The sequence below is a fragment of the Tubulanus polymorphus genome, chromosome 6, assembly GCF_964204645.1.
Source record: "Tubulanus polymorphus chromosome 6, tnTubPoly1.2, whole genome shotgun sequence".
In the NCBI taxonomy this organism is placed as follows: domain Eukaryota; kingdom Metazoa; phylum Nemertea; class Palaeonemertea; order Tubulaniformes; family Tubulanidae; genus Tubulanus; species Tubulanus polymorphus.
Genome location: NC_134030.1, coordinates 218,787 through 231,254, shown reverse-complemented (window position 1 = coordinate 231,254; position 12,468 = coordinate 218,787). Strand labels below are relative to the sequence as shown.

At 41.2% G+C, this 12,468-nt stretch overlaps 1 protein-coding gene and 1 long non-coding RNA gene across 2 annotated transcripts in view; both read left to right on the top strand.

Annotated features, from left to right (window-relative positions):
* The window catches only part of LOC141907626 (sonic hedgehog protein-like), an 11,389-nt gene extending 5,850 nt beyond the window's left edge, over positions 1-5,539 (top strand). The window contains exons 2-3 of the mRNA XM_074797333.1: positions 545-806; positions 3,561-5,539. Of these exons, the coding sequence (XP_074653434.1) occupies positions 545-806; positions 3,561-4,282 (984 nt within the window). The 3' untranslated portion in view covers positions 4,283-5,539. The remainder of the gene's footprint in view (positions 1-544; positions 807-3,560) is intronic.
* Positions 5,540-10,811: 5,272 nt separating this feature from the next.
* On the top strand, positions 10,812-12,007 carry LOC141907632 (uncharacterized). Its single transcript, XR_012619526.1, has 3 exons — positions 10,812-10,863; positions 11,312-11,345; positions 11,923-12,007. It is a non-coding gene; the product is annotated as an uncharacterized LOC141907632 (long non-coding RNA).
* The last annotated feature ends 461 nt before the right edge of the window (positions 12,008-12,468 follow it).

Here is a 12,468-nt window from a genome sequence, read left to right as displayed (position 1 = left end):
TTACGAACAGCCTATAATGGATAAATACCTCCCGTCGGGAATTCTGATTGGTTAATTGATTAACACGCTAGTGTGACGTCACGTGATATCACGTGAGTCACAGCTCGATTGGGAAGGAGAGGTGAGGTGGGTCAGGGAGAGGCGAGGGAGGGGGCGAGGGAGGAGGCGAGGTGGGTCAGGGATGGGATGAGGTGGGCGAGGCAGGGGGTGAGGGAGGGGCGAGGTGGGTGAGGGAGGGGGAGGGGGTGAGGTGGGCAAGGGAAGGAATCACTATATTTCTAGCTGTGTTTGAAGATTTGAACGACTTATATAAATTATGTGACTCTTTGCGCTCTTTCCAAATCTCTTAATCTAAGATTCAATCTTAACTTTAGATTTGAACAAATCTAAAGTTTCGAGACTGCTTAGTCAGGACTAAGTTCTGAGTCCAGGCCTAAGTTCTGGGTCCAGGCCTAAGTTCTGGGTCCAGGCCTAAGTTCTGAGTCCAGGCCTGATTTCTGAGTCCAGGACTCGTTTAACGTATTTTCATATTATATTTTTTCAGAGATGTAAAGATAAGTTGAATTCGTTAGCGATAGCAGTAATGAATCAATGGCCTGGAGTGAAGCTACGCGTCACTGAAGCCTGGGATGAGAACGGTCATCACGCTAGTGACTCATTACACTACGAGGGACGCGCTGTTGATATTACTACCAGTGATAGAGACCGCGCTAAGTACGGCATGTTAGCTCGTCTGGCCGTCGAGGCCGGATTCGATTGGGTTTACTATGAGCAAAGGGGGCACATACACTGTTCAGTCAAATCAGGTGAGTCAGTTCCACAGTTGTGTATCCAGTTCCACAGTTTTATATCCAGTTCCACAGTTTTGTGCTCAGTTCCACATTTCTGTATCCAGTTCCACAGTTTTGCGGTCAGTTCCACATTTCTGTAGTCAGTTCCACATTTCTGTAGTCAGTTCCACATTTCTGTAGTCAGTTCCACATTTCTGTAGTGAGTTCCACAGTAACTGGACCTAGTTCCACGGTTCTAATTGACGGGTTAAAAGTTCTGTAAAATTTAGCAATTAAAATCAATGCGAGGTGCCGGGTTCGAATCAAACAGTGCAATAATAATAATAATAATAATAGTAATATCAATAATAGTACGACTGTTAAATATATACGATATTGACAGACGATAAGATAAAGTAAAAACACATGAAACGAATTGAGCCGAAATCAAACTAGATAAAACTGTGTTTAATAGTTTCCAGGAATTCATTAATGACCGCAGTTAAAGGTCTCCGAGACCTGATTCATAGAATTACATCACCACGCATGCGCACGCGCGCCAGTCAATATCCACTATAAGTTGAAGAAACGTAAAGGAAACTTTAGGTCGACAAATGTCCCCCACCCCTCCTTGGCGACTCTGGAATGCCCCCCACCCTCCCCCACCCCTCCTTGGCGACTCTGGAATGCCCCCCTCCCCGCCCCTCCTTGGCGACTCTGGAATGCCCCCCTCCCCTCCCCACCCCTCCTTGGTGACTCTGGAATGCCTTCCTCCCCTCCTCTCCCCTCCCCTCCCCTCCCCACCCCTCCTTGGTGACTCTGGAATGCCCCCTCCCCTCCCCACCCCTCCTTGGCGACTCTGGAATGCCCGCCTCCCCCACCCCTCCTTGGCGACTCTGGAATGCCCCCCTCCCCTCCCCACCCCTCCTTGGTGACTCTGGAATGCCCCCCTCCCCGCCCCTCCTTGGCGACTCTGGAATGCCCCCCTCCCCTCCCCACCCCTCCTTGGTGACTCTGGAATGCCCCCTCCCCTCCCCACCCCTCCTTGGCGACTCTGGAATGCCCGCCTCCCCACCCCTACTTGGGGTGGGGAATGCCCCCCCTCCCCACCCCTCCTTGGCGACTCTGGAATGCCCCCCTCCCCACCCCTCCTTGGCGACTCTGGAATGCCCCCCTCCCCACCCCTCCTTGGCGACTCTGGAATACCCTCATCTCACCCTTCTGGAACTGTCGGTTTATTAGTATCTATCCCCGTGCACTCTGATTTGGAGAATAGATTATAAGGTTAAAACTCACAACGTTCAAATTTAATAGATTAAAAACTAAATTCATTTCTCGTGAATTGAAATAAAAAGACATGATTTCTTACACTTTACACTTTAGAAGTTATTGGCCTACGACAGACAGTTGAATTAGCAACCGTTAAAAACAGTGAGATCTGTTTTTTATGAAACATGTTGACTAAGAAAGTAATTCACAGAATATATGTCGTGTGTAACTAGAAATGACCGATGTATAAAAATGAATAAGCCATTTATTTCTGTCGCGGTCTCGAGGGTTTCTGTGTAGATATGAATATCAAGTGCTCACTGACAAATCCTTTGTTCAAACTGCCAACAATTTTTACTTATTGATTTAATGTGTGTCGTGTCCTCCTTATTGGGTCAATTCCCTCCAACGCTACCCCCTCCATCTCCTTCTCTTCTCCCTCTCCCTCTCCCTCTCCCTCTCCCTCTCCCTCTCCCTCTCCCTCTCCCTCTCCCTCTCCCTCTCCATCTCCTTCTCTTCTCCCTCTCCCTCTCCCTCTCCCTCTCCCTCTCCCTCTCCCTCTCTCTTCTCCCTCTCCCTCCCCCTCCCCTCCTCCCTCCCCCTCCCTCCCTCTCTCTCTCCCTCTCCCTCCCCCTCCCCTCCCCTCCTCCCTCCCCCTCCCTCCCTCTCCTTCTCCCTCTCTCCCTCTCCCTCTCCCTCTCCTTCTCCCTCTCCCTCCCCCTCCCCTCCTCCCTCCCCCTCCCCTCCTCCCTCCCCCTCCCCTCTCTTCTCTCTTCTCTCCCTCCCTCTCCCCTCCCCTCCCCCTCCCCTCCTCCCCCTCCCTCCCTCTCCACTCTCCCTCTCCTCCCTCCCCCTCCCCCTCTCCCTCTCCCTCTCCCTCTCTCTCTCCCTCTCTCTTCTCCCTCTCCCTCCCCTCCCCTCCCCTCCTCCCTCCCCTCCCTCCCTCTCTCTCTCCCTCTCTCCCTCACCCTCTCCCTCCCCTCCCCCTTCCCTCCTCCCTCCCCCTCCCTCCCTCTCCTTCTCCCTCTCTCCCTCTCCCTCTCCCTCTCCTTCTCTTCTCCCTCTCTCCTCTCCCTCCCCCTCCCCTCCCCTCCTCCCTCCCCCTCCCCTCTCTTCTCTCTTCTCTCCCTCCCTTTCCCCTCCCCTCCTCCCCCTCCCTCCCTCTCCACTCTCCCTCTCCCCTTCTCCCTCTCCCCTTCTCCCTCTCCCCTTCTCCCTCTCCCTCTCCCTCTCCCTCTCCCTCTCCCTCCCTCTCCCTCTCCCTCCCCCTCTCCTCCCTCCCCCTCTCCTCCCTCCCCCTCCCCCTCTCCCTCTCCCTCTCCCTCTCCCTCTCCCTCTCCCTCTCCCTCTCCCTCTCCCTCTCCCTCTCCCTCTCCCTCTCCCTCCCTCTCCCTCTCCCTCCCCCTCTCCTCCCTCCCCCTCCCCCTCTCCCTCTCCCTCTCCCTCTCCCCCTCTATCTCCCTGTCCGGCGTTTATTTCTATCTATATAATTAATAAATTGGTTGTGATTGATGTTTGTAGAGTCGTCTGCAGCGATGGGATTTGGCGGGTGTTTTCCCGGAAGTAGCTACGTCACGACCGACGATGGAAAACGCAAACGTTTATCCGAAACGCAGGTCGGAGATAGAGTTCTCACAGTCTCGGCGGATGGCAGTCTTAAATACACTACAGTCATTCTATTCATCGATCGAGATCCCAACAAAACCGCAGCATTCTACAACCTTCACACCGAGGCTAACATCACGGTAACCTTGACCTCCAGTCACCTTATTTACGTAACGGATAAGTTCACGAGTTCACCGAGTGCAATATTAACCAATCAGCGAGCCATATTCGCTAAAGACGTTCAAATCGGGGACGCATTACTCCTTGTGGAAGGATCGCGTGTTTACGCGTCTAAAGTAGCGCGTATGACGATCACTACGCGTAAAGGTTGGTTCGCACCACTGACTGAAGAGGGCACTATAATCGTAGATGACGTTATGACGTCATGTTACGCTGTTGTTAACAGTGATATTGTTGCGCACGTTGTTTATTCGCCGTTCCGCTGGTTTGAGTTTCTAAAACACAGATATTTAACGCCGCCGGAGCCACTCCCATCCCGGAGTGGCCCGTCCCGCTCCGGCTGCTGTTCCTCTCCGGAGCAGACCACTGCTAGTGCAACAGGGGTTCACTGGTACGCACGTTTCCTGATACGAATCGCGCCGTACGTTTTGCCAGATCACATGTTATTTAGTGTGTGAAATGAACGCTAGATGGCGCTGAATGATGCTACGAGTGTTCGTGAGGACCCTGGACGTGAGGAGAAACTCTCAGTCCTCGTACTAAAATACAAATAAAAAAACTGCATTTATTCCAATAGTAGAAAAAGATAAACTATATTTAATCTCGATGGTGATAGAGAGGTTTTATTCATCGGGGCACCGCTTATAGAACGGTAAGAATCTCTAATCACGTGACTTTGTGCGGACTGATTTGAAACTGATGAAATCATCATCGCGAATCTCTTATTGGACTGGTTACACAATCACAACGGGAACCAGTCAACAGCGGCCAGTTTTTAGTGTTGTTGCTTAGTCTGTGTATAATACGCAGACTATAAACACGTAATCGAAGCGCGCAATCATCAAATAGAATCACATCGCTTAAATAGAAATAATCGTTATCTGAACATTTTCAAAAAATATATATATTCAAACTTATATAAATATATATTATATATAATTATTATTAAAGAATGCGATAATACTTTGTAAAAGTGTCAAGGTCAACAATAAGAGAGAAATATCTATAAACCATTACCAGGGTTACTGGTTCATTAAATAACGATGATAAATATTTTAAATCGATGATTATCATAAAAGGGATATACGAGAAAGGTCACGTGTTTATTTATTGTCGTATTTATTACTCGGTAATTAAACTGCAATAATACTCTCTAATCTATCGATCGATTGTTGTAATTTAATCTGATCTCCTCGTCACGTGTGTTACACTGCGCGCCACCTAGCGGAATGAACAGAGACAATCAATGTTATGAATAGTTTAGAAATGGATGCGCATAGGATATATTTTCATTAGACAAGGGGTAAATCACTAGGGGGCGCCACTATCGCCAGTGTCACGATAACACAGTAGTCACTAGGATGAATTATAATCAATAATTTAAAACCGATTGTCTATATATATATATGTATAATTAAAGCGATTGTTTACAGATATTGTAGGTCACGAGTTTTTAAAACAGACTATATGTTGTATAGTATGATATTTATATTTTTGTATATAGTGTATGTGTGTGTATTCTATATAAAGGCTTCATCTGTGCTTTATATAATCAACTATAATTAATTATAATTAATTATGATTAATTAAGATATTTTGTGATGATTACGTATTGAAAGCTGTTGTCCAATCAGTGACGTACATTTCTGAAATCGCACATCCGATTGGTCGATGGAAACAGCACCGAATTTTCAGCTTCCTCTGCAACATAATTACCTCCTATCTTCATTATTATTAATATTGATATTAATATTAATCAAATCATCAATAAAATTATTCAAAATCTACTCATAAAACTATCTTTCCTTGTTGTTCGTATGTACTCATATGTCACGTGTCACCTGAAGAGTTGTTGGCAGCGTTCCAAGAAGAAAAAACACAATTTAATGTTTTATGTATCTCAAAGAATTCAAACAAATCTCAACTATAAGTATTTAACGTACAATTATGAAAATAAGAACGATAACAAATTTTGTGATTTCAAAACTTGATAAATCTTGACAATTTCGCCGGTTTGTGGTTTCTACGCAACAGTTGGCGCAATAATGTTGTCAGTTATCGCGGTTTCTAAGCGACGGAGTCCTGGCGAACGAATTGTTGAATTTTCTCAGCACTTTCTCGAGTCAAGCCGCAATCCATCAATTCACCCGCAGCAGCAGCATCAGCAGCGTTGAGGATGCTGGATAGACCAGCGCCACCTGTTTCCTGTAAATATCGTATCTGTTGACATCACTGTTAAACATCAATAACTCAAACCTTCATTAACTTCATGCGCACAAATAAAATAGTATAAGATCCAACCGTTTTTTAATGATTTATTGCAACGTTACGATAAGATCCTAATAATCATTTCTGAAGATGACTATTAGAATATATTCAACTCACGAAAACATCTTGCGGAGCCGGATCCACGGGTGAATTCAAAAGAACTTCTCAAATCCAAAAATTCCATATTGATGTCCAAAAAGGTAAAATTAGGCGCACCGGATGCACCAAAGAACTTTGTTCACGAAACGAAAGAGAGATCTCAAAAAAATTTATAGACTTGCGCATGGATGAACTCCATGATTCGGTCTATTTCTTTCGCGCAAATGTTGAAATCTACATAATCGTCACAACACACGGGGTCACGTGTTTCGTCATGGGCTTTATCGGGACATAATCTGTGTATTTCATTCTCGAGCTGATGAATTATTGAAGGAACAGATCAAGGTATATATGTAAAGGCCTACACAAAACATCGAAAGATGTTAAAAGAAAAAAGGATATGACTATTTGAGATTCCGGTTAGTTCAAGAGCAGCAACAGTTGGCGCGTGATGTTTATTAGAAAGCGCTAGTTTTTTCAGCTGCGCCATTCTGTGTTGTAACGTTTTACACACGGGTTTACACGTCACCTATAGAACATAACAATTCTATTAAACTAATCACTATAATCACTATGATGTAGTGATCAAAATAATTCTTCCAAACTGATGAGTTACTTTCGAAAATAACAAAAATCATAACCGATGTAACATGTAACATGGATGGTAAACATGTAACATGTGACATAAGAATTTTAAGTCGTATCTGGTACGCCATTTATTTTTCGTCGATTTCGAAAATGTCAAACTTATAATAGATAATACCTTTGCTATATTTGTCATACACGCAACGGCTTCCTGTGAATTGTGAACTGGTAAAAATCTAACGCGTGACGTCATATACGTGTCCTGTAACTGGGTCAACGAGTCCAGTTCTTCTTGTTCGAACACGGACGACATGACGAGCAGATAACAGTGACCGTGAACTTCAATGAATTTATCAATACTGAAACAATAATAATCAAACATATATTCGTTGCTTACTGTGTGGAATATAGATGAATTCAGTCAGGTTTAACCTACAGTTGTCGAAGTGTTGTCTGCCTCCATTGTTCTTGTCTTACAGTCGTTACCGGAACTAGCATAAACGCCATCTTCGATAGAGGAAATATAAAACTATTCACAGCGGTGTGCTCCGACACTGAAAATAGAATATAAAGTGTTCAGTAGCGGTGTGCTCCGATAATGCAAATAGAATATAAACTTATCACAGTGGTCTGCTCCGTTGCTGTTAACCGTTTGAACTAAATTACGATTATTAGATCTGAGATTCATTAATGCGTGTGTTAAGTATAAAATCATATTTACAATGTGTAACGACCTGAACATCTAGCCCTCGTGGCGCAATGGATAGTGCGCTGGACATCGAATCAGAGGCTGTAACTTCGAATCCCATCGAGGTTAATTTATTATTTTTTCCCAATGTGAAAGCACTACTGTTGATGCCTGCCTGAAGTTTGGTACGCATCGTGGAAACATATTGTTATAATACAGCCCCATTCAATGAAGACTTTTTGCATTATCCTTCACTATAGTTTGAAATTATTAAAAAACAATGTTTAAGGTCAACTGTTTCCATTCCTTTCTGGTCCTAAGAAGACTTTTATCAGGTATATACCATCAGAACTGACTGAGTTAGGCCACGTGGTGTGCTCTCAAGTCAAGTTGAAATAAGACATTACATCAAAATCCGCAGTCAACTTTGGCGATACCGAGGACTATACCGATACTTAGTAAAAAAACAAAAGATCGTCACTAAATGACGTAACATTTTATTCATGATTTAGTCATTACAATAATTCAGATTTTCTATTACGAGAATTAATTTATTCAATTGAAAACATCAGATGAAAACATGAAGATTTGCTGTGATAGATTGTATACAGGATATTGTGGTTAGGTTTGCGAACCTTGGAAATAATCGGGCTGTTTTAAAAGCCGCGTAAAATAGATGAAGAGTAAATAATCATAGCCCAACTACCAGCAGCAGGAACCTTCTGCAAATATCTTTAATTTTAAGAGCCACATCCTCCAGTAGCTTTACATCTTTTACTGATTCCACGAATCAACCTTTCACCGGCAGCTTCACTTTCTCTAGCTTCATCGGTAGCTGCATCAGCTGCCGCGGCCCAAATTAACATAAAAATACCGCACAGCGAAACTGTGAATATATTCAACTCACCTAGAAATACACAATCGCAGTATTTCATGAATGGTTATGACGACAACGGCGAATACGAATACATAGAAAAATACATTTTGATTAAATGTCGGACTTACTGATCATCGTTCATCCAACGCCTGACGGTTTCTAAAACCTGTAAAAATACATAGAATATCAAACAAATACAAAATACTACAAATTACGCAAAATTGACGTGAAAGACATCGAAAAATATATACGAAAAATGAGAATTAATGGTTACATCATTTGTTAAGCGCTTTAATTCCACGTCGAGATGATAAAGTTCACGTAAAACGGAAGGTTTTGCTGAATTCAACGTGAAACAAAACAAATGAGTGAAAATCACCCAAAAATGTTAAATACAATCACCAGTTCTGCTTAATATTAATCTATTTACGAGTTATTCCTTTTAGTGAAACTTGGCCCAAGGGTTGAATGGTAAAATTGGTGATTTAATGATTTTTACAATTTCACAGCAAAATCTCCAGATAAACATCTAGATGATTTGCGACTACAACATGATGACAATATTATATTAAAAAAAAAAAAATAAAGAAAATCATCATACTCATAATAATGATAACTTACTGGATGCGGAACTGTGTGCGGGTATGTGATGTGCTGCAGGTCCAGTCAATCTGTCAATATGAAATCGTCCACGTTCGGTTTGATGTTTTTCAAACAGAAATCGTAATTAGATCTCACAAAGCAGAACGTTTTGTTTATTCAGGAGAACATTTTCAAGCACTTTTAGTTGAGTTCCAAATCGATTTGAACAGATAGAAAATGACTGTTATTTGACGTGTCATTATATTTTTTACATTTAGGATGCTACGATGATCCACTCCCTGTTTATTGATTGAATGCGTTAGGATAGGAAAATCACCTGACCGCCTCATAGCGACCACAATCAGCCTAATAACAGATACAGACAGATACAGATACAGTACCACCAGTCACAGGTCACCAGTCACAACACCTGACCGGTCACCAGTCACCACACTGACCAGACTAACTTACAAACTCGATCAAACACCACTGGTCTATGGTCTAGTGGTTACTGTGCTCGGCTGGTGCAGCTCGGGTTCGCAGGTTCGAGTCTTGCTATGAATTTTTATTTTCCAATCTTTTACCATATATATATATGATTTGTTTACGAACATATCCCTGTCTTATGTAGCCACGGAATTAGGTGATTGGGGTTTAGGATACATAACCAATTTTGTCATTGCCATTTGCATTGCCATTTTTTATTTCCATTTCTATTGCTGTTGCCATTTCTATTTCCATTTCCATTTCTATCTTATTTTCTATCTCCATTTTCTATTTCCATTTCCACTTCTATTGCCAATTCTATTTCCATTTTTATCTTCATATCTATAGCCATTTCTAAATTGATTCATATTTCCATTTCTATTTCCATTTCTATTTCCATTTCTATTGCCAATTCTATTTCCATTTCTATTTCCATTTCTATTTCTATTGCCATTTCTATTTCTATTGCCATTTCTATTTCTATTGCCATTTCTATTTCTATTGCCATTTCTATTTCCATTTCCACTTCTGTTGCCATTACTATTTCTATTTCTATTGCCAATTCTATTTCCATTTCTATCTTCATATCTATAGCCATTTCTAAATTGATTCATATTTCCACTTCCATTGCCATTTCTAATTCCATTTCCATTTCCATTTCTATCTCATTTTTTATTTCCATTTCTATTTCCATTTCTATTTCTATTTCTATTTCCATTTCTATCTTCATTTCTATTTCCGTTTCCACTTCTGGTGCCATTTCTATTTCCATTTCTATTTCCATTACTATTTCTATTTCTATTGCCATTTCTATTGCCATTGCCAATTCTATTTCCATTTCTATCTTCATATCTATAGCCATTTTCAAATTGATTCATATTTCCATTTCCATTGCCATTTCAAATTCCATTTCCATTTCTATCTTATTTTCTATCTCATTTTCTATTTCCATTTCTATTTCCATTTCTATTTCCATTTCTATTTCCATTGCTATCTACATTTCTATCTCGTTTTCTATTTCCATTTCCATTGTCATCACCATTTCTGTTTCCGGAATTTTCCTCGAACGCCACCGAGATAAACAATTGGTCTCGCATGATCCGACGCAAGCGGAGTCTTGTATGCCCTTTTCGCCCAATTTATGTACATATAGTCTTTTAAAAATTTCAACTATGATGAAAATGGTTTTAATATGAAACGGTTCTAGTAGAAAAAAAATGACATTTCGATTTTATAAAATACAATGCTTTTAATGATTGAAGTTGGGATTGAAAGTGGATTCAAATTCCCATCACCGATCGCCTGAATCAACTGCGAATTTACAAGTGATATCAGATAACCGATTCAACCGGGTCCTCTATGAAGCTAACAGCGTCAATGGTTTATCATTTAAAGAGCAACAGCAGCAGCAACAGCAGCAGCAAGTGACCAGGACGTGGACAGCTCTGAATACTGTAAGTCATGCATCGTGTAGATTTAAGTTTATTTTATATAATCTAACTGGTGCTTTTTTAGGACGTGGGTCTCCGAGATGATAATCAATGGGGAAGTCCAATTTCAGGACTTTAACGTCATCAACAAAGTTCATCAGACATTAAACATATGACAATTGTAACGGGTTTATTGGGCATTGAATAATCAAATAGGGGTTGAAATCTTGGAAAATCAAGATCCAAACGATGAAAAGCAAAAAACAAATTTAATATATAAATAGAAACATCAAAGGATTATTGGAGCAGTAAGGAACTCAAGGGATCGTCCACACAATACGCGGGGCAGAGAAAACTAATAGACTGATTATATTCATACATCGACATTAATGTTCACCACTCGATTGAGATTCACATTCTGTAACTTCTATCGAAGTGACATGTATATAATTTATCTGTTTCATTTTTCCAGGTTTTAGAAAAACCACGTTGAAAAACAATGATTAGTAAGTTATATTTTCAATCTCTAGCCCGTAATATTCATACTATCCGTTCGTTTAAATTCGACAAAAACCCGTACATAAATTTCTGGTTTAATAGTACAAAACTCCAAAGAGCTAACTGTTAAATGAAGATATAATGTCTGTTTTGGTATTCTGAGTATATATTTTGAAGATGCTCTTGTATTCGAGAATGAATAAACGTCAACACAAGTACGGGTACATTGTACTCACTGTGTAGCTTGTAATTTCTACCAGTTAAACCTACACACTAGTACAGCCGTTTACTCATTTACCTGCTGAACCCACTCGATACACTGGTGGTATTTCCAGTAAAATCAAGTTAACCTTAAAGTAACTCTTCATTCTCTAATTAATGTAACTCTTCATGTTGTTTCTCCATCGACTCATAGAGCAGCTTTAACGCGTTCTTTAACTCGATGTTTACTGATTAAACCACGTCTCATCACCGCCTCCTGTACTAATATACTCTTTACTTGAGAATGCTGTTGACTTACTACAGAATTTTGTTTTAAAAAGTATTAAATTGTGCATAGATGTCATGAATATTTGTACACTGTAGGTTATTTGTATAAATTGGGACTTCCACTGAGCGTGATGTTGGCGTCGTTCTATGCCGTAGCAACTGCAGCCGGGCAGCAAGAGGAGGATGAGCAATTAGTTCGTGAAGTTGCTAAAAGATGGTGTTCAGCTCCAGGCGGATGTGGCTGTTAAAACCACTCTGAACTCGTCGGGTGCCGGTTCAAACTCTATCTTTAATTAATCTTTCTATTGAATAATTTTCGGACAGTGATGTCATTTTAGATCCGAGAAATAAACATTATTTCACTCAATTATTCTGATTCTTTGATGAGTTTGATGATACACGTGGCAATCATAATATTAATGACTCTAATTCATTAAATGGCGACTGATACTTAGTAAACTGTTTACTAATTATCAGTTTAACTGTATTGAAAATACAAATTGAGATTCCGCGCCTGAAAAGTGAGGATTTTACAGAATTTCTGAAAATGGTCGTGACAATCGTACTGGAACCAGGTGCAGGCGGTATGACGCAACGCTAACTTCCGGCGGATAAACATGGAACTAATAAATCAATACTGTA